The 21521-nt window shown below is 45.0% G+C and overlaps 1 protein-coding gene across 9 annotated transcripts in view; it reads right to left on the reverse strand.

The window, feature by feature from the left end:
- LOC146174932 (neprilysin-2-like) overlaps positions 1-21521 on the reverse strand; it is a 117835-nt gene that overhangs the window by 53736 nt on the left and 42578 nt on the right. For 8 of the 9 annotated variants that reach the window (XR_014702020.1, XM_084584169.1, XM_084584168.1 and 5 more), the window contains 2 exons: positions 16494-16628; positions 7206-7301 (listed from right to left, as the gene is read on the reverse strand). Coding sequence is in view for 8 of the 9 variants with exons in the window: in XM_084584162.1 (XP_084440288.1) it covers positions 7206-7301; positions 16494-16628 (231 nt within the window). In the remaining variant the exon portion in view is untranslated. The remainder of the gene's footprint in view (positions 1-7205; positions 7302-16493; positions 16629-21521) is intronic. The other variant, XM_084584166.1, reaches the window with a different exon arrangement.

The following is a 21521-nucleotide window of genomic DNA, read 5'->3' on the forward strand; positions in this document are numbered from 1 at the left end:
GAGCGGCTCGGGTGGATTGAGGGCCTGGTTGACCTCTTCCCGAACCATCTGAGAAAGGCTTGATACTTGAGGGGGTGCTGCCGTCGAAAATAGTTTTTGCAGCTCCTCGCGTACGATTGCCCGTATGGTCTCACGGAGCACGTCAATGCTACCAGTGTCCGCGATGGCGGCAGCAATAGGGATGGACGGCCGCTCGTAGTGCTTAGATCGCATCTCTAGAGCCCTCTCAATGGTAGTGGCCTCGGATACAAATTCCCCGATGGTCTTGGGTGGACATCGCACTAATCCAACGAAGATCTGTTCCTTAATTCCCTTCATGAGATAGCGAAGTTTTTTTTCTTCGGACATGTTTGGATCAGCGCGACGGAATAGCCTCGTCATGACCTCGAAGTAAACGAGGACGCTCTCGTTAGGGAGCTGAACTCTCGTCTGTAGGAGCAGCTCGGCGCGTTCTTTCCGAAAAACGGTGGTGAAAGCTTGCAGGAACTGGTCCTTGAAGGAACTCCACGTTGTGATAGTAGTCTCATGATTTTCAAACCATGCACGAGCTGAACCGTCGAGCGAAAAAAATACATGCTGCAGTTTCTGGTCGTCGCCCCAGCGATTGTACTGGGCTACTCGCTCAAATTTATCTAGCCAGTCTTCCGGGTCGTCGCCGGGAAAGGCTTGGAAGATGGGCATCTCCCGCGGCTGCTGCAACACGAAGGAGGGGGCAGTGGTGTCTACCTGCGTCATTACGGGTCGTTTTGTTGTCTCCGAAGGTGGTGCTGGAGAAGATGGTGGCGGCCTCGCAGTACGAGAAAATTGTAGAGGCGCGAATTCAGGATCAAGCCCTCGAAGCCGTCGGCTACTCTGATGGGTAGGCGTAATCTCGATGGTAGGAGATCCTTGAGGGCTGGAGTCTCGGCTGGTTGGAGGTGTTCGGAGCATGGGTTGCGTACCCAGCACCTCCACCAGATGTCACGGTGTGAAGTCTCTGATCAGAAGTCACCGCGGGACACAGGAGTTACAGAAGTCACAGTGCGGCAGGAAAACTAGCAGGCCCGCTTCAACAGAAGAACTTCAGTTTCTTCGCCTCGAGGAGATGAACGTCGGTTTCTTTGCCTCGAGGAGGCACACGCTCGCGATCAGAGCAAATGCAGCGTGTCAATATAACGGTTACATTTTTGGTAACCATTTGTGGGATTGAAATGGGGAAGCTAACGGAAAAGATTCACTCAAGGTGAGAACAAAGCAACGATCTTTGGAACGGAATAGGGTAGGTGTAACTAAGAGAAAAGAAGCGTGCAAAGTAATATGTCAGGGAAAAAACTCGAGATAATCATATTCTTGTCGAAATAAAGAATACGAAAGGGGCACGGGTCGGACCATAGCCTCCTTTATACTCTGCGCCTGTCAACGCGCCGCGCGAGCAATAGAGCGGCGCCGTCGGGTAAAGTTGCGCGGCGCTGCCGCTCCCTTCGCTGAGGGCGCAACTGACGTAGGGGTCGAGGCGCACGGGTCGCACGGGTACGAACGTAGCCGCGGGGCGGGAGCGCTGTTATTCGCTAGATTAATAACTGTTCCTAAGCATGAATCGTGTATATTCAGCATATTTACTTCTAAGACCGACATCCACTAAGCATAACAAGTGATCATGATACTTGTTAAGCAATAACAGCAACGCTATATGACATTTTATGTCAGGCAGTTTCAAGAAATTACGCATCCATATTGCAAAACCCAGTGCCACTGGGTCCTAGCGCCCCAGCGCCATACCTGATTATGGTCCCAGTATGAAGCTGGAAACTGGGAGCACTGGGACGCTCCGCACTGGCGGCACTGTTCGCCCGGAGAAAAAGGGCGTGGGATGAAAATTAAAAAGTAAAAAGTAACGAAACAAGTTAGGTACATAAAAAAACCTAAAACAAGTAAAAAAAAAAGGAAGTGCACCAAGCGCGCTTCTAACTTAGTCCCAAGGCACATATCAATCACTAGCTCACCACGCTAACCACTCGGCCGCGCCGAGAACTGGAAATCCTTCAAATATTTCTGAATTTTATGTCATGACCCGCATTTATAAGGTTTGGACTTCGTGTTTCGCAGTCTACAGCTCCCCCCCTCCCCCATTGCTACCGCTCTAACAATTACAACTTCTTGATCATTGCATCTTGCTGTTCGCTCTCACGACTTGCAACTAATGTTCTGGGTGCCTATGCGCGCTATTTTGTGCGTTGGAATCATTTTAACATGTGGAGTTAACGCCGGCTCTTCGGTGGTGCTTGCTACCGTGGGCGTAATTTTCGCTGAACACGGAGCTTTAGTACAAACCTTTAAGGAAAAAAGTGCGACCAAGCTTCAATACCGGCAAGCGCAGCAGCGATGACCATTAATTGCGTGTAACTAAACGTTATTTGTATGTAAACATTCGGGAAGCGTTGCGATGACAGAGGGCTCGGCTGCTTCATACGCAGAGTAAGAAGGAGTGCAATTGAGAAACACGTCAAATATTATGCATTACAAGCGCTGTATGTTGTTTTTTCTTTCATGGGCCCATCGCTCGGTAAACTAATTTCTTCCTCGTTTTAGTTTTTCTTTCTGCTGTTTATACTGGGCCGTGGTGCAGGCTATACGCTCGCCTGCGATTGAGACCGCATTGAACATTTTGGAAGTGATCATTGTGTTAAAGTGCCCTTAAGATCAGCTGTGAAGTTGGCTATGCATGGTAGCCCACATTATTAAATTCCAGGTTTAGTTGTGCGTTAATCGTCAGTGTGTCATGAGATAGAGGCGCGGCGATCGTGGTCTCTCTCGAACCGACCTATCGAAACATGGAAACTCTAGAAAAAAGACACTGCCTTTGTTTTCTTACAAATGCGCAACGACTTCGCAGCAAAAAGCGCTTGCTCGAACAATATTTTTCTTATGCGCCCCGATGGTCAATTGCGAGTACGCTGTTGCTCTGTTGGCCCCTCAGGGATGCTACTCCGGCTAACGCCGCAGGCCGCACCGGCTATACTGGGGCACCGAACCAGTGCGGCCCCAGCGCACATACGGAGCTTCTCCCAGTGCATCGCGGATGCCAGCGACACACCCAGCGTCAAAAGGCTAATCCCACCGTTTTTCTCCCATCGCACCAGTGCAGCCAGTGTCTTCCCGTTACTGCTCCAGTGAATATCGCAGACCTCCAGCGTGCCCACTAGATCCAGTGCAAAACCAGCGCGAAAATCTTACTGGTTTCGCACTGGAGACGCTGGTTTTTGCAATAGGGATGGCTCGAAAAAACTGCATGACTGCTCCGCTAGCGCCAATGGTTATAGAAAAAATACAATGCTAGTCTGCGCTGCAATAAAACAAAATTTAGGAAGAAAGGCACCAGCATTTATTTACACATTTCACAACAGCAATTGTGCTACAAGAGTACCATGTAGAAGTGGTGTGATGAATAGTTGCCACAAGTAGGAAATAGTGTTCACAGTGACTGCTGTCAGTAATAGCACATCAGAAGCCAGCTTGATTTACAGATGATTGGAACAACTGCATCGCAGTATGCGATTGAGATCTGTAAGGAGAACAATTTTGGTGCTGTTACTTTCCATGACTCAGCGCGTCCTACAAACGTCTTTTTTTTAACTTGAAAAACAAGGAAAGACAAATATACCCATTTTATCTTTCTGTTTCGATCACTCCAAAATAATTGTCACAATAGGCAAAGCTGGTGTTTTTACTTTTTCACAGATTTGCGCAGTTAGCGAAACAAAAAATACTGCGTTGGAGCACATATAACATACTACACAGACGAGCTAACCAGGGAGGAAGTTAGCATCGCAGTCCAGAAAATACACGTGCACATTTAATATTATTATTACCTTACTGACGCTTAATAAACACTCTTCTGGAACTGTCATTTTTTTTCACAGGTCTTAATGCGGTTGAGTACGAGTTTTGCGGTTTCCGACGCTAGAGAGGGACGGCGATTTAGTTGACAAGGAAAACTAATATAGGCTTTGCACGATTCGGTTTAACTCACTTTGAAGTAGTCATCTTCACAATAGGTAAAGCTTGTGTGTTTATTTTATCACAAAATTTCGTAATTAGCGTATACTGCAAAAAAAAAAACTTCGCAGGAGCACATCTAACACACTACATAGACGCGCTAGGCAGGGAAGCAATTAGCATTGCAGTCCAGAAAGCACAGGTGCACATCTAACATTACTATTGCAGTATTGACGCTTAATAAACACAGTGTTTGGTGCTTTCACTATTTTTTACAAGCCTCAAAGCAGCTGATCACTCCGCAGCGATCGCCGGAAGGACAAAGCAAAGCTGGCACTTACCAGTTGGTACAATGCTATATTCCTGCAGCACCCGAAGGCAAAGAAAAGTAGAAGCATGGCATTGCACACTGCAAAGCAGTCCACGAAACAACAAGAAAGCGGCAGCGCGTGGCTATTCGGACCGCTTTGCAACACGGCGCACCCGGCACTCGCCTGGCGAGGGTGACCCTACGTCGTTGTCGCCATCTCTCAGCAGCCAGCGGCGTAACTTGTCAACGGAGGAGTAGCGGCGGTGACGGCCGCGGAGCACGGAGTTGCCAGGCACAAAGTGTATAAAGGAGGCTATGGTCGGACAGGTAGTTTGAAGCGAAGAGAGGCGATGGTCGCTGCAAGCACAAAATCGACTTCCAAGAGAAGAAAAGCGTTGTAGCGGCCAGCAGAAAGGTGAGAGGATGAAGCTAGAAGACAGGGAAAGACATGATTTTCTACTCATATGACGTGGATGCATCAAACTAAATTGATTTATAAATCACTTTCATTTAGCCAATGGAGCGTTTTCGCGGTGTCGCCATTTTCTCCCTGAAGAAAAAACCAACCACAAGTTTACCACGCTCTGTTTTCAGCGCACATTACCTATTCTACATTGCTGTGAGGCGCCACAAGCCGAGACAGATTGACAATATATTGCTTTTACAAAAGAAAGCGTTGCGTTATATCGCCAATGTACCTTACCTATACCCATCTTTAGAACTATTTTCTTAATACCGGATAATAAGTGTAAAACAGTTTATTGTTTCAGTCTTTACTCGATTTTGTTTGCCGCATTGTATCTGAAGCATTCCTTGAATCTTTTTCCAACTTAACAGTGCACAGTGGTGACCCCCGTATTGTAGATGTAATGGCTTATCCCTAAAAGGCACACTGACTATATGTTGCAGTCCCTGTAACACATATTACCTTTTTCACTAAAGAAATTTTTAAACTAAGTTTCCCATTTGACGACTGCTATCCGGAGACAAATACGCGAACTCTTTCTTATCTAATGGATGACGGCTTTTTTTTCCATGCTAATATGTTCATAATGAAATTATCTTGGTGCTGGCTTTTCTTCGTTATTTTTTCTTTTTAGCAATATTTGTGATCTGTGCATATTTTGCTTCTGATATTGACATGTACACTGAAAAAAAGATGATAATTTTTGTCTGATATTTTAATGCACAGACATGCTTTGTATGCTGCTGCCTTGTACGGGCCCCAGGCACCCTCAAGCTGTTTCTCGGCAGCTTTTTCGTCTGGGGACCCCCAAAATGGCGGAAAAATAAATGATGATGATGATGCTAAGAGCCTCGGAGGGCTAATGTGGATGCATCGAGCACAGCGCGAGCTGTTTGGAGGAATACAGGACTGCTCTGCCTTGCAGTGGGTATAACCCTTTTGCTTTTGCTGCTGCTTTCTGCCCTGAAGCTGCTGCTCCTGCTGGTGGTAATCATAATATTGCCTTCTAGTGCACTGCGGTGACCCTGGGAATACAGCCGTCTGTGAAGATGTCCGGCACTCACCGTACAGGCAGTGAACAATGTACTGTCTTTGCCAAAAATAACCAGGCTGCCCGATTTGCTCCTTAGTCCTGTAGTTAAGCGTTTTGCAGGACATGCCAAATTTTTAATCACCTGTGCGAAAAAAAAGCCCATCACTCATATCTGTAAAGAATATTTTTTGTTTTATTAAATAGATCAAGGGCTCGAAACACTGTTGAGAAGAAAACCCTGCAGCCAGGTAACTATTGGCAAAGACGGTACCTTCCTCTCGTAGCGAGCAGGAATGCCACTCACTTACCATGAAAAATTACATCGCCATTCATCTTAAAGGGGCGAAACATATAGTACGACGTTTCGGAACAATTTTTGACATGATATCTAGCCTATAAAGTGAAAAGCAGCGCTGTCGAAGGTAGCTTTGCATCCACGCTCCGCGCTGGGTCTAAAGGCATGACCACCTTTTGTACAGACGATGATCTATGTTGTACTCCATGAGCCACGGGGTCGTCTTCGCCTTACTCTTCTAAGGAACTCGATGCGTTCCACACCTAATTACGCTGTTACGCTCGGTGGTCGCGTGAGAACAGCAAACGCGATGAATCCTACTTCGTTTTCCGTGAACTCCGTTCTAAAAGATGCCTCTAGCGTCACCAATATATGAAGAAACTTCAGTATAATAAAAGCATATACTCCTATTTTATTTGACGAAGATTTTGTTTCAGCAGATACATTCAAACCATACTACGATGTAGAACACATGATGCATAAAAAATTGAAACGTTTTAAATAAGCCCAAGATGTCTAATTGCTCTTGATTTTGCAAATGTGGTCAAATCTTCTGACTGCTTGTAGAGACAACAGGTGACCCCTTTTTGAAGCACATCATCATCAGCTGTATTACACCCATTGCAGTGAAATGTCATTCCACTACTCAGCCAATCAATCCCGTGTAGTGCTGAAGGCATCCACGCAGCCCTACAGATTCATCTTCCCACCTAATTTTCTGCAGCCCTCTGTTACGATTTGCTCCCATTCGACTCCTATTTGTTACCCTTATCCGCCATCGGTTGTCCCCTCTCCGCACTACATGCCCGGCCCATGTTCATTTCCTCTTTTCGATTTCAAGTACAATGTCAATAACTGCCGTTATTTATCTGGCCCCCTCTGTACGCTTTCTATATTTTGTTATGTGGGTAAAGTTTTTCATTTCCTACCATTTGGAACTACAAAGCGCACAAAACAGAACGCATGACGCGACTCTTGCTCAAGTATTTGAGAGCGTCATGAACATTGTGTAATAAACAGTGCTTCCGAGAAAAAAACGATAACTTGCACGTGAGCTACTAGGCGCTTTCGGCACAGTTCCTAGCAGAAAACACAACTACAGAATGTGTTCTTCGAGACGTCTTACGTGTGGACAAGCAGGATTGGTAGGCAGCCCTGAATTTATCAGCAGCGCCCTCCTCCTCCGTTCGGTTCCTCGCCGCTTTTGAATATTTCAAGATGTCTGCAAAAAAAATGTTACAAATAAACAAGAGCGCGATCTTTATTTTACATTTGCAGGCATATCTCACTAAAACATACTACATTTATATACTGAGAACCCAAAGAAAGTGCAATTAGATATTAAATAAAAAATCTTGTGGGATGCCAGCGCGTGAGGTGTTACTGGTCAACCACAGCAAATCGTTTTCGTTCGCATCTTAAAGGGGTGCCATGACATTCGACAGAACACTAATTCCAGCCGGCCGCTATAGTTCTTTACACCTTCCCGATGCCCCAAACCGCAATCATAACGGCGAAATTGTAGCGCGTAATATTTTAATTCGCTTCAATAATCAGCGCTTTGGCACCGATGTGAGCGGCACACGACGGCGAAGTTCGTTAATGGACATGACGGTACCTTCTCTGGGGCGCTGCTTCGCTGATTGGTTGGGCACGCACTTTAGATTTTACATTCGAATGTTCTTCAAGTTACTGGGCAGAAAAACAAATTAAAGGTGTTTTAATTCCGCGTGTGTTCATGGAGTGCTTGTAAAAATGGGGATGGTAAACTCAGATAAATGCGGTGTTGTCAACAAGCGCGATGAAACGTCTGCTTGCTGTGATGATGGTGATGGCGGCTTTGCCCTTGGTAGTTGGTCGCCCCTGCCTTCTGGTGCGGCGGAGCCAAAAATAAAAAAAAAAACAATATAGAAAGAAAAAAAATCCGCCAATAGGCTGTCCAGGCTCTACGGTCACAAGCCGAGGTTACTCCCACAGGCTCCTCAAATCCCAGGCAGCTGACAGCGTTCGGATCTCGGAGGCCGGGAAAATCGGTCGTTTCTGCCGACACCCCACAGATGGCGCTAGTTGTGTCTAAAAAAAAAAAAATTGACAGTTGACAGCCGTGTGGTGCGGACGCGTGTTCCATCGCTCCTGCGATTGACGTGGCTACCGGAAACGGACGGACTGGCGACAGCGCGAGCTTCCGAAGCGTCAAATAGATGAGTTCTTTCTTTTATTAACTTTATTTCGTTTTCAGCTAGTTAGGTTAGGTGCAGCCTAAAGAATAGATTTTAGCTCTGTCCTAGCGGCCTGGTTTTTCGTGCCAGCAGCTAAGTTTTCTTGGCGTTTATTCTTTAACTATCTTGTTTAGATAAATACTTTTTTCTAGGCAATCCGCATTCGCAGAATTGGCTTTAACGCGTGTTTGCTAGTAGTTTCTTGTGTCTTCTTTTGGCAATTTGTATATTCTGAGATTCATAACGGATATAGTTCAGTCGATGAGCGCTTAGGATGTAAAATCAAAATAAGGTAAAGTGTACTCAGTGTGAGGCGCAGGTTAATCTCAAAGAAACGCGTTTTGACTCTGTAGCTGAAGCGGAAGGCAGTGACTTTTTGTGTCGGTGTTGCGTACTGAGTGCGCGTCTAGATAGATTTGATCAAGAAAGGGGCAGTTCAGTGTCTCGTGTGGATGATATCGAAAATGAAGTAAGTTTGCTAAGGGCGGAAAAGCAGAAACTGTTTGGACAGCTTCCTGAAAAAAAAAAGGGGGCCGACTTTATCCTTGGAACGAACGAGGACGAACATTCCAATGCGGGCCACGTGGCTGGGGCCAGCACTGGCATGGAAGGCATAAGCAAAGTAGGTCAGGCGGATCCGAACCGTCAGAGTTATTTAGAAGCAGCTATGAAGCCGGAAAAAAAGGAAGAAGTAAGGAAGAATGAAAATCCCAGAGATAGGGACACAGATAACCGAAAGCAGGAGCCAACAGTTGGGAGAGGGAGAGAGAAGGCCCACGTGCTTATCGCCAGAGATTCTAACTTGAGCAGGTGCAAGCGAGATATCTTGGAATGTGTAAAGGGTGATAAGAGAGTGTTGGTTGGAGCCTTCCCAGAGAGAACAATGAGGGCAGTGCTGAAAGAGAGTAAAAATAGGCTGTTGAAGAAATCCGCAGAGCGCAGTATGGTAATAGTAGCTGCGGGCCTAAACGATGTCCTAAATGGTGACGCTGCAGGAGAAGTGGAAAGTTTAGCTAAGGGAGTTGACGAGATCAGGGAGATAGCACAGCGAACGCAGATAGTTGTATGCGCAGTACCAGAGGTGCTAGGATTAAACGGAAAGCTGAAAAAGGACGTGGTGAAAGTTAATCAGGACATAAGAAAGTTAAGCCTGGGGAAGCGTTTCGAAGTGGTTCAGGTAAACAGGGAGGTATATAAAGCAGGTTTTGGTAGGGCTTTTCAGCGAGATGGCATTCATTTTAACAGAAGGGTGCGAGCAGAGATCGGCTGGCGCCTGGCAGGCAAGGCTGTAGCTTTTTTAGGGGGTCCGCGAGGACTCCGGGCACAGATGTAGTTAGAAGTGAAGCAGAAAAAAGTGTAATAATGGAGGCTGAGCCCCCAAAAATGGCAAACAGTAGGTCGAGAAAGAAAAGTACCAAAAAGAACTTTAGCACTAGGATCAGCTACATAAATATGCAAGGAGGTAGAAAAAGAGCGAAATGGCTAGAGGTAGAACAGCAGTTGAAGGATGACAAAACAGGTGTGTACGATCTTTGCGAGACTCATTTCAGGGATCTAGAAGATCCGCCGTTTATAGAAGGCTACGTCTGGGAAGGGTACAACAGAACGAGAACGGAAAAAAAATGTGGAGGGGTAGGTATCTCGATACACCAGGGAACAAATTGGCAAAGAATTAAATCATCTTGTAAAGAACATATCTGGGTTTCAGGAACAGTTGCCGGTATAAGGATATGGCTAGGGGTAGGTTATTTAGGAACAGGACATCAATGTAGGCAAGAAAACAAGGATCTTGTTGAATGTCTCAGTAACGATATAAGCCAGTTTGGAAACGGAGCCAATATTATTCTACTGGGGGACATGAACGGCCACATCGACGATCTGGATGGATACATGGCTTGTAACGGGAAGCTAATGCTAGCCTTCTGTGAGCGACACGATCTGGTTATAGTAAATAGAGAAACAAAACGTGAAGGCCAAATCACGTGGGAAGTCCGCAACAGGCAGACGACCATTGACTATTGTCTAATGTCGCAGGAAATATAGCACGGTCACAAAAATGGAAATAGACGAAGAAGGTGAGTGTAGTCTGGGAAGTGACCATAACCGTAATAGTCTGCAGATGGGGCCCTTGATGAAAAGAGAAATGGAACTTAGACAAAACGTAAACGCAAAATTAAACGACGATCAAATAGCGCAGATAGCAGCAGACATTGAGGAAGCAATAGAGAAAAGCCCCATGGAAGACTGGGATTATGAACAGGCAGAACTACTCATAAGGAGAAAAATTGAGGAGGTTAAAGTAGCAAACCGCTGGAATGGAACGAGGAAGCCACGGAGCTGGTGGAATAAGGAAATCAGGGAAGCTATTGAACAACGACGGGCTGCTTCAAGGAAACACCGAAGGGCAAAGAAAGCACAGGTATCTCAGGAGGAAATCGACCAAAAATGGGAATCATATCGACAAAAGAAACTGGAGGTACAGGCCCTCGTCCAAAGTAAAATAAGACAGTCCACCGATCGCTGGATGGCTGATATACACGATGCCTCTAGAGGCGGAGCAAGAAAATTCTGGAACCATATAAGCTGGCTAGGGAAGAAGAATCAAAGAAAGCAGGATCGGATTCAAGATAACGAGGGAATTTGTTTAAAGGGAGACAACGCAGTGAACTACATTACATCAGTTATAGCCGAGTCATTTAAGAGCGACGATAGGGCAATCTCCACAAATCAGGAAGCAACACAAGGTAGCAGAATACAAAGCAGCTTAGAACTGACCAATCTAAACTGGGAAACGGCGGAAAAAAATATTCCTAAAACACATCTACAGGAATAGATGGAATTCCGATCAAGCTGATTAATGAACTCGGTCCAAAAAGTAAGGAAACGTTGTAAAAAGCTCTGGAAACAGTCATGACGAATAAGCAAATTTCGGACAGCTGGCGGCAGAGTGAAATGAATTTGATTTATAAAGGGAAAGGAGACAGGATGCACATAAAATACTACAGGCCGATTACCATAACATCTGTTATGTACAGGTTAGCCATGCAGGCGGTGAAATTAAAGGTGCAAGCATGGGTAGAAAGTAACACGATACTCGGAGAACTTCAGAACGGCTTTAGAAATGGTAGGCCCTTAGATGATAGCCTGTTCGTGCTTACCCAATGCATCGAAATATCTAGAGTGTTAAGTAGACCTTTGTATTTGGCCTTCCTGGACATAAACGGGGCGTACCACAACGTAAGCAGGGAACTCCTGAGGAACATATTAAAAGAAGAAGGTATCGGTTATGAGATAATAGAGTTCCTAAAGGAAATATACCGGGATAATAAAGTAGAAATTACGTGGGAAGGGATAAGAAGTACGGAGGATGTCAAAGTATGCAAATTATTAAGAAAAGGCAGTCCTCTATCACCGGTGCTGTTCATGATTTATATGATAAACCTGGAACGGAGGATACAAGACGGAAACCTAGGTTTTAACCTGTCATATAGATTAGGTGGAAAGGTGGTAGAGCAGCGCCTCCCCGGTTTGATGTCTGCAGACGATATTGTGCTGCTAGCTGAGAGTCTGGAAGAATTGCAAACTCTAGTTAAGTATTGCGGAGACGAGGGGGACGCTTAAGGCTTCAGTTTCAGCGCAGTTAAGTCGGGTCTGATGATTTTCAACGGCTCCACTGATCAGGGTCCTAAAATACAAGGCCATGAAATACCTAGAGTAGCTGAATATAAATATCTGGGGGTATGGGTAAACGAAGGATTGGCAAACATTGGAAACCATGAGCAATCACTTAAGCCCAAAGGGCGAAGGAATGCCGGAATAATGAAGCATAAGGCATTGTGGAGATATAATAGGTATGAGGTTTTGAGGGGTATTTGGAAAGGAATTATGGTGGCCGGACTTACTTCAAGAAATGCGGTTTTGTGCCTAAAATCAGAGGTACAGTCGACATTAGAAATAAATCAGAGATCCGTTGGACGATTAGCACTAGGTGCCCACGGCAAAACTACAAATTAGGCGATACAGGGAGATATGGGCTGGGCATCTTTCGAAGTACGGGAAGCTCAGAGTAAAATATTATATGAGGAACGCCTGAGGAAATTGGACAGTAACAGATGGGCAGCTCACGTATTTCAATACCTGCACTTAAAAAGCGTGGACTCACATTTGAGGAAAAGAAAAAGGAAACTAACTAGTAAGTATGTTATTCACAAGGACGGAGAAATAAAGAGCATTAAGCAACAGCTGAAAAACACAGACAGTAAAAATTGGATAAATTCCATGGAAAAGAAACACACTGTCGAATTATACCGTAAGTGGAAAATGCAGATCAGGAAGGAAGATTTCTTTGATAACTAAAGAGGCAGTGCCCTACTTTTTGAAGCTAGATCAGGGTGCCTTAGAACACGCAGCTACAAAAATAAATTTAACAATGGAGATGACGCATGTGCTGTATGTGGAAACTACAGTGAAACAATTGACTATATTATACTCGAATGTAATGGTATCCATCCGGAAGTTGATGCAGGCGAAATCACTGTTCCTGAAGCTCTGGGGTTTAGAGATACCAGTGGCCGGGTGAATAAACCGGCGGTGGAAACTATCAAAAAACGACTGGAAGATTGGTGGCTTAGAAGCAGAGAAGTGACATAATGTTAGTAATGTAGGAACAAAAATTTAATAAGTATAATGATGGTTTAGTTAACCATTCTAAATCAATAATTAAGATATATGGAGAAAAATGAGCATGATAGCTACTGCTACCACCCCGTTTCAAAGGGGACGCTCCTTTATTCCATCCATCCATCGCTCGTGAAGCGCGTTCGCTTCCCTCCCTGTACAGGTACAGGCACACGGTAGGCTTCACCTTTGCTCGTGTACGCTGTCTTTGCCTTTCGCACTCGTTTTCGAACTTTCGCACATGTAGCGCTCGAGTGATTCGTGAAGCAGCAGTGATGGACTCCGGCGGAACACCAAAACGACGACACAATTTGCAGACCGTCGGGTCCACCTCGTCGACACCCCCGCAATTGGGTTGAAAAACACTTATCAGTATTGAACTGTGAACGATATGTGGGCACTACACTTAGATTTCAAAGATGGTTTGGAGCAGCATTTGGTGGGCTAGGCTAACTTTGAGCAGACCAAGGGAGCAGACGAAGAAGCCGGTCCTCATAGCTGTGCTTCGCAGGGTAACAACGCTGACAAAACGTGCGGCTGCATGTTGGGTTGGACAGGCAATCGTGGTAGATAGCTTCCGAACCGTCAGCAGAAAGCTGCGTTTCTGATAGGTTCCACACGAGTCGAGCGCTGGGCGAGCGAAATAGGAGACGCTCCCTCTCGCACCTGCTCAGACGCGCTGTTTTTTTCTTTTGCATTTAGAATTTTATAAACCAAATAATTTTTGTTTCCGTGCGCCGATTTTTGTAATTTTTTTTACTGACATCAGTCACTGTGCCCATTTAACAAACCTGATGACGTCTGATACTATTTATTTGGTATCGAAAAGCTGACGCGGCGACAGGTAGCTTATAAAATGATTTATAGACTTTCTAAACATATTTATAGAGATTCGTGCCACCTTCCACATATATGGCTTTTGTCTATGGAAGATATAATCGTTTTTATTACGTTTCGTCTATAGATTATTCAGAAGCTGACATCTACAGCAGCCTTCGTTTCCTTACATCTATAGGTAAGCAGTAACAATTTCAGTAACAATTTCCATCTTTTCGAAAAGGCTTTTGCACACCCTACTCGAAATGAGTAGGGTACAGCCCTGTCATTCGTTGAGACACTGTGATGACACGTTTTCACCATACGCATAAATCAGCACATAATAATAGCCGTGCCAGCTGATTAACAAGAGAGCGAGCGAGATAGCCATGTAGCGGAATACCACGTGTATGTGGGTGCACATCCATGTTTAAGTATTGTCAACCTTTTTGGAGATATCACCAACAGAGACAGAGAAACGACATCTGCCACCAAAAAGAAGCACCCATCAAAAAACACTGACCGCCCTTTTGTTGGACGAAAATTTATGACATCGTCACGGAAACATGTACCTCTTCCACAACTTATTCCTTTGTTTTAGCGCGACAACAATGAAGGCCACCATCTAAAAATAGCCTGTGTTTTCTGCATTCACCGCGTCATCATCATCATCAGCCGTAATATACCAACTGCAAGGTAAACGCCTCTCGCATATTCCTTCAGTTAAGCCAATTTCTGTGGTAGCTGCATGCATTTGACCCCTGTAAGTTTCTTAACCTCATCAGCAAACCTAATTCTCTACTTCCCCTTGATAGTCTTGTCTTCTCGGCATCAAATCTGTTACCCTTTGCTAAAATGGGTAATCCCGTTTCCGAAATACATGTTCTTCCCATTCCGATTTCTTCATTTTTATCCCGAGCAGAATTTCATTAGTTTGAGTTATTTTTATACCATCATCGCATGGTTCTTTTCTTACCGTTACGCCCACTATTCTTCCTTTCATAGGCCTCTGCGTTATCATCAAATTAAGCAGAGACCATTTCGTTTCCCTCTAGGTTTCTTATCTATACATGAGTAGCGGTAATATACCCTTGTTTTATGGTTGGCTTAGTGACTGGAAAACTTGGTACAATCCGTTGGAAAAACCTGCATCGCTCAGGGAAACTAGGTGACTGAGCAATGAGTCTTCTATGGGTTCTGCGACCTAATGAAGCGACATATACCAAAACTGTGAGAAACTGTCAACTCCCATTCCTCCTTTGATATAGGTGGGTAGGATAGGAATCAACCTTCTGAGGTTCTTGGGGGCACGCTACTTTTCGGCCAAGAAAGCACTCTTGTACGGATGGCAATAATGCGGGATTTCTAGCGATTTCATTTCGGCGCTTACAACTTTTAGCTCGATAATGTAGTAGCGAAGGGTTGCATGCTAATAAGAAAGTTTGCTGGTTTGGTTTCGCTTGGCTTCCAGGGTATAACGCCCCAAAGGTACTCAGGGTGTGAGAGAGGCGGAACTCTTCAGATATTTCGACCACCAGGGCTTATTCAACGTACACTGATATCGTATATCAGAAGGGACGTCAATCCGTTTCGTCTCCTTCGGAACGCTGTCTCCGGCTGCCTGGACCCAAGAAATGCGCCATGGCGCCGCGGCAATATATGAGATATTAAGGCCTAAATTACGTGAGCGGTAATTAAGCGAGCAGAGGCTACATCCACACCCCCGAGAGTCCTCAAGGTGACCCGTAGGCGAGAACATTTAACCATCTCGCCTCCTACCTGAGAAGTGGACACAGGCGCTCCATAACTTTGCCGGCCGCGTGGCCTCAGTAGTAGTTAGGATTCTCGGCTACGGACCGAAATACCCGTGTTCGAACTTGACTACGCCTGTCTCGCTGTAATGAAGGCCAAAAGCAAAGCCATAGATGTGCTGCTGTCCGATGTCAGTGCTTGTTTCCTTTGTCTTTCTCGGCATACCTCCGCTGGGCACTCCAGGCGGAAATGTGAAGACTGAAATTCTGTCGGAGAGCACTCGCGAAGTGCCAATGAGGAAGGTGGAGGATTTTTCAATCAGCTCTCCATAAAGCACAAAACGAAATTTGACGTTTTAATCCCTAACCGAAAGTAACTTCCTGAGCGCTCAGCTTTACCTTTTGGTTTTCACCTCAATGAAGAAAAAATACCAGCTTCCCTCCAACGCGTGACCCAATTCTGGTTCAATGTAACGACCTTGGTGAATTTAATGTTCTTTGACAGTGCACGTAGTTTTCTTTATGAGGTCGTCTCAAAGCATGATGAGCTTTGGGACTTTGAACACAATAAATAGAACCGATTTGTGTATAGCGCTAGTAATCTTTCCAGCAGAGTATATTGTATATACTGATGTGAAAGGGTTCGGCCCAACTGCAGGGGCCGCGTTTCGATGGGGGCGTAACGCCAAGGCGTTCGTGTGCTATGCGATGCTAGTGCATGTAACAATCCCCAGCTAGGTGAAGTTACTCCGAAGACCTGCACTACGGCACAACTCTATATATTTCAATCCCACCTTCCTCCAATCACTTACAGCGTGTTTCAGTGGTCAACACAGAAGTGTAACAATACTGCTCCGTCCTTTTAAACCAATTTAGATTTATAAATGCGGGCAAGGAAACATAATCACAAGCTATTACGCGATATTGCAGTCTGCTACGGAAAATAAGTACCTTTCATCTCCCTTACAGTAGATGTCTTCATAGCGGAAGCCAGCCCTTCTTTCCGGTCCTCTTGGTCACCGCACACAAAGCCATGAAAATCTTCACATGGATTCGCCTTCCCGAGACCGTCGGCGATTATGTCCGCTGAGCACACATGTTGTCATCATTGCCAAGTGAACAGAAAAAGCACTAACATGTGCAGCATAATAGTCTTGTAAAAGATTACAATTCCCACTTTACCGAAGTACTGTAACTAAGATTGCTCCCATGACCTGAGTGCAAATTGTCAGAGATCGTTTTTGAACGTGTGGTTTCTAATATTTTGTATTTGATAGAAATCTTTTGTCTGCATTCTAATTGGAACCGTAATGCCTACTGTACTGAAAATGATCAATTTAATAAGTAGAAAAGAAAAGTATATACTTTGTTTCTAAATTAGAGATGCGTTTGTTTGCTCTTATAGGAGTGCTCTACACTGCCTGAAAAGGCTTTACTCATGTATCTAAAACATTTACAGCAAGCTTAAGCTTCTGCTTACATATGGGTGCGATATACCTTCATTAATTGCGCTTTATCATTGAAGGAAGTTTTGTTTGCAAAGTGTGTAACGTCTTTATTTGGTTTATATTTGGGGATAATGTGCCTCATTTCTCAGCGGATACATGCGGATGCAGTGAACGCCAGACAGTCAGATGTACATTTGCCGTATGTTAGAATCAATATCTCAAAATAACCGCAAACTAGAATAGAAGATGAATGCTAAATTGAAAGTGCAATGGTTTAACACCGCCCAGAATCTATGTAACGAACGGTTGCTGCACAGTAGTCTTTCAAATCTGCATGCGCTGGTTTTCTGCCACGTTTCTTTTTTAATTCTGCGCAAGGGAAAAAGCGATAGGGAGGCCTTTTGGACTGAACTGGTCCCCTAAGCATCGTCTAATAAAAGTTAATTCTGTTCCCTTCTCTTTTTTTAAGGTCGACCGCCTGAAGAGTGTCGCGAGCAGGAAAAGTCAGCGAAAAGTGTGAGCAGGCGTAAAAAAATGCAAATATGACGTGAGTTTGTATAGTAAGTGTGACGCTACTGTACTTTGTGCAGCGCTAAATCTGGTGTATGACGAATTCAATGGCCATCAACCATCCATCTGCTATTTATGTTTGTGGCTACGGTCTGAAAGGAATTCTAACCAATGATGTAAATACCAAGGACTGTACGCAGGTGACATAAGTGTGAACTGCTGTAACGGTGTCCTCCAGAAGTGTGTCATTTGCTACGAATTTACTTTTCTTAACAGCTAGTTTCCAAGCATGGCCATCTGTCAATGGAAAACGCGAAGGAAGACCAATACCAAAGGTGTTTTCATACAGTTTAATCGGTTTAGGTGGAGATAAACATATACTTGCTTCAAATTATAGCATGTATAAATGGTTTATCGGAAAGCCATTGGCGTAGCAATAGTAGTAGTAGCCAGCACCGCGTGTCGGATATAATCAGGGGCTACGAAAAATTGTTTCAACGTAATCTGGGCTTATTCGAAAAAAAGAACTTGCTCTAGTGATTGATGATCGATTAGTGTGTAATGAGTATTGAAGAGATAATGAAAGCAACAGAATGAATCGAATAATAATATCTCCATTAAAGAAATGCAAAATCCAGCTTTCGGCATGCAAAAGTGTCAATTCTGCTGATAGTAAAAATAAAACCTTTGATGAAACTAATTAAGAAAAATTAGCATGCGCATTAAGTAAGTAACCAAACTAATCGGAAACTTAAAAAGGGGCTTTAGAAGTGTACAAATATATAAAATGACATGACAAGGCTTTATTATGCTACTTAAGAAAACTGTGTAAATAATATAATAATTAATTGAACTAATTATATAACGAAGAATCGCGGAGAAGCAGCTTAAGGGTGTCAAATGCTAAGGATGATAGCCGCGTCTGGATAATTGTAATTAAGAAAGCTTAGAGCATCTACTAATCAGTTTTATTATTGAGAGCATTGAAAAATTAAAAATTTTAAAAAGGCACTACAAAGATGGAAAATGCGCACAAGAAAATTTCAATGGTTTATATGTCATACAAAAAACATCACAATGTGTAAGAAGAATTAATTAAGGAAAAGATTTGAAAGAATTAAAAATGTGTTTAAGATTCTCAGAATACTGAGAACGGAAAGGCAATGTTTGCTGATAACCAATATCGATTGAAGCTGGAAATATATTTTATGTGTGTGAGACACTATCGCGCATAACCTTACCGCGGAGCATATATGTCTTCCTAATTTTGTTCTGCACCTGAATTAAATATGACCATACTGACTTCATTTTCAGGACTAGTGAAGAGGAAGGAGACGACACAGTCTTGTTTCAGCTGCTACACCGAAGCAAATGCTGTAATATTAGCCAGACAGTGGGATTTTAAGGAACTAAATTTATTTCATAGATTCCCTGAATATACCATGTCATGTGTTGAAAAAAAAAGCTGTCTGTTGCGAAATAAAAGTAGCAAATGAGAACAAAGTCGCAAAGTCTCAATTTTGCTTAACAAGTCAATTTTTACAAAACTTGTATTAGCAAGAATATTCAAGTACTTTTCTCGATCGGCCTTACAATTTCTGAGGTGACACCCTTGTCCCAAAAAACCCCCGTTTTTTCTCAGAAACCGCCAAACATTACGTTTTGTTTGAATCTCTAACATACCGTAATTCTTTCGACAATTCACATTTCCTGCTTCTTCCTGAGGTTCAGATGTGTTCAAACTTTTTCTGTAGTTATATGACGTCTGTTTTAAGGTGCATTCTTTTTGTGTGTTTCCGAGCCTATATCTCTTGAGGGAAGGATGTTATGCACCTCAGCGATATATTACTTAACACCGTTTGGTAAATATACCTCAGATAGAGAACAGCTTTTGTCACTGGTTCCCTATATATGAACGGGTAAATGGTCAATATTTCGGTCATCGTTAATGAGCTGTGTTCACATATAATTGTGAATTTTTCAAAGCTGGACAGACTGCAATATTGAACATGCTGGGGTGAATGTGGATGCAAGGGTGGAAGAACGGGCTAGTTGGTAAATCATCTTGGAAAGCAAAATAGCGCACTTCAAAACACAGACACAGAAAGGGAACGACAACACAGCGCTGACTTCAACTGGTTTTTTATTACAGAGTGACACAATATATATTGTTACTTAGCTGTATTCGCTGTTCGTGATGAGGATGAAGAAGTGCAACAGACTCCGAGAAAACGACGACGCTGAGCGTTGTGAAATAGGTGCCCTCATCAACGTTAGTTGTGCGGACAGCTTGGGGCTGTAAATCTTCCATGTAACATCTCTTGGTGGTGGTGAATCTATTCGATCCCCTGTCACAAGCTGGATCTCCGCAGCGGGCGCCACATCGGAACCACCACGATGACTACCGACGCCTCTACCTCTACAGCCGCCGCCCCTGCTGTTGTAATGGCCCACCCCCGTGACCCCGGAACCTTCTGCGGGATCGACGACATCGACGTAGAAGACTGGCTAGCCCTATACGAGCGCGTGAGCAAGCACAACAGGTGGGATGCAACACTTATGCTCGCGAATGTAATATTTTACTTGGCTGGAACCGCGCGGGTGTGGTTTGAAACCCACGAAGATGAACTAACATCTTGGGGTTATTTGCAAACAGAAGCTGCACGACCTATTCGGAAAGCCTATTGGCCGCCACATTGCCGCCAAAAAAGCGCTCGCCTCTAGGGCCCAAACGTCTACGGAGTCTTATCTCACTTACATCCAAGACGTCCTGTCTCTATGCCGCAAAGTCGACCAAGGCATGCCTGAGGAGGATAAAGTCGGCCATATAGTAAAAGGCGCCGACGATGCCTTCAACCTCCTGTTGTGCAGGGATTGCTCCACCGTGGACTCTGTGCTACAGGTGTGCCGACGTTTCGAGCAGGCGAAACAGAGGCGCATATATCACCGTTTCGACCGGCTGCCGAACACGGCTGCTAGCTCCTCCTGTATCGATATCCCGACTCCTCGACCTCCTGCGAACGACAGCACTTTGACACGCATCGTCCGCCAAGAGCTTGAGGCAATGACTCCCGCGGCCTCGCTGTCGCATACACCCGACAACACCCTGGCTACCATATCCCTCATTAATGCTGTTGTTCGCCAATAGTTTGCGATAATGGGCCTCCCTTCTACCAGCACCACCGACACCACGTATTCAGGACCTCCCCTCCAGTAATTGCTGCCACCTCAACCAACGCCGGTTTCTCGCCCCGATATCGTTACCGCAACCCAAATGAATGGCGTACCCACGACAATCGCCCCATCTGTTATACCTGTTCTCGCGTTGGCCACACTTCCCGCCACTGCCGTAGTCGCTGGTACACGCCATCTCGTCACTACACCTACGTTGACCGCTGCGGAGACTATGCCCCTCGCTATTCCCCACCTCGCCCCGACCAGACCCTTGCTGACCCCGATTCCACTGTCCGTGCTGCCAACCGTTCACCACCCCCGCAAGCACGACGTTCGCGTTCTCCTCTTCCTCGCCGCAATTCGCCACCGTCATATTCTGGCCACGTACCGGAAAACTAGCCAATGCAGCTCCCGGAGGTGACGCTGCATCTATGACCCGGACTGAAAAACCTCTATTGACCCCTGCCCTACAAAATAACTGCATCGACGTCCTTGTGGATGGAGTTCCCGTTTCTGCTCTAATTGATACAGGCGCCCAACTGTCCGTTCTCAGCTCCTCATTTCGCCGTCGCCTCAAGAAAGTCCTTACGCCAGCCGTCTCGTCCACAGTTCGCGTCGCCAGTGGCAGCCCTGCTGCCGTGGTTGGCATGTGTACGGCGCGAGTTACAATTGCTGACCGTCATGCCCCAGTGTTGTTCACCGTCCTACATGAATGGCCCCACGACGTTATCCTTGGCATTGATTTCTAACAGCCCTCTGCCCTTATTGACTGCTCTAGCGGCCTACTTCGCTTGGACCTTCCGCTCTGCTCTGAAGACCCCTCCTGCTCACCCCGACTTCGATCAGC

Source organism: Amblyomma maculatum, chromosome 11 (genome assembly GCF_055883805.1).
Source record: "Amblyomma maculatum isolate TAMU_Amacu chromosome 11, ASM5588380v1, whole genome shotgun sequence".
Classification (NCBI taxonomy): Eukaryota; Metazoa; Arthropoda; class Arachnida; order Ixodida; family Ixodidae; genus Amblyomma; species Amblyomma maculatum.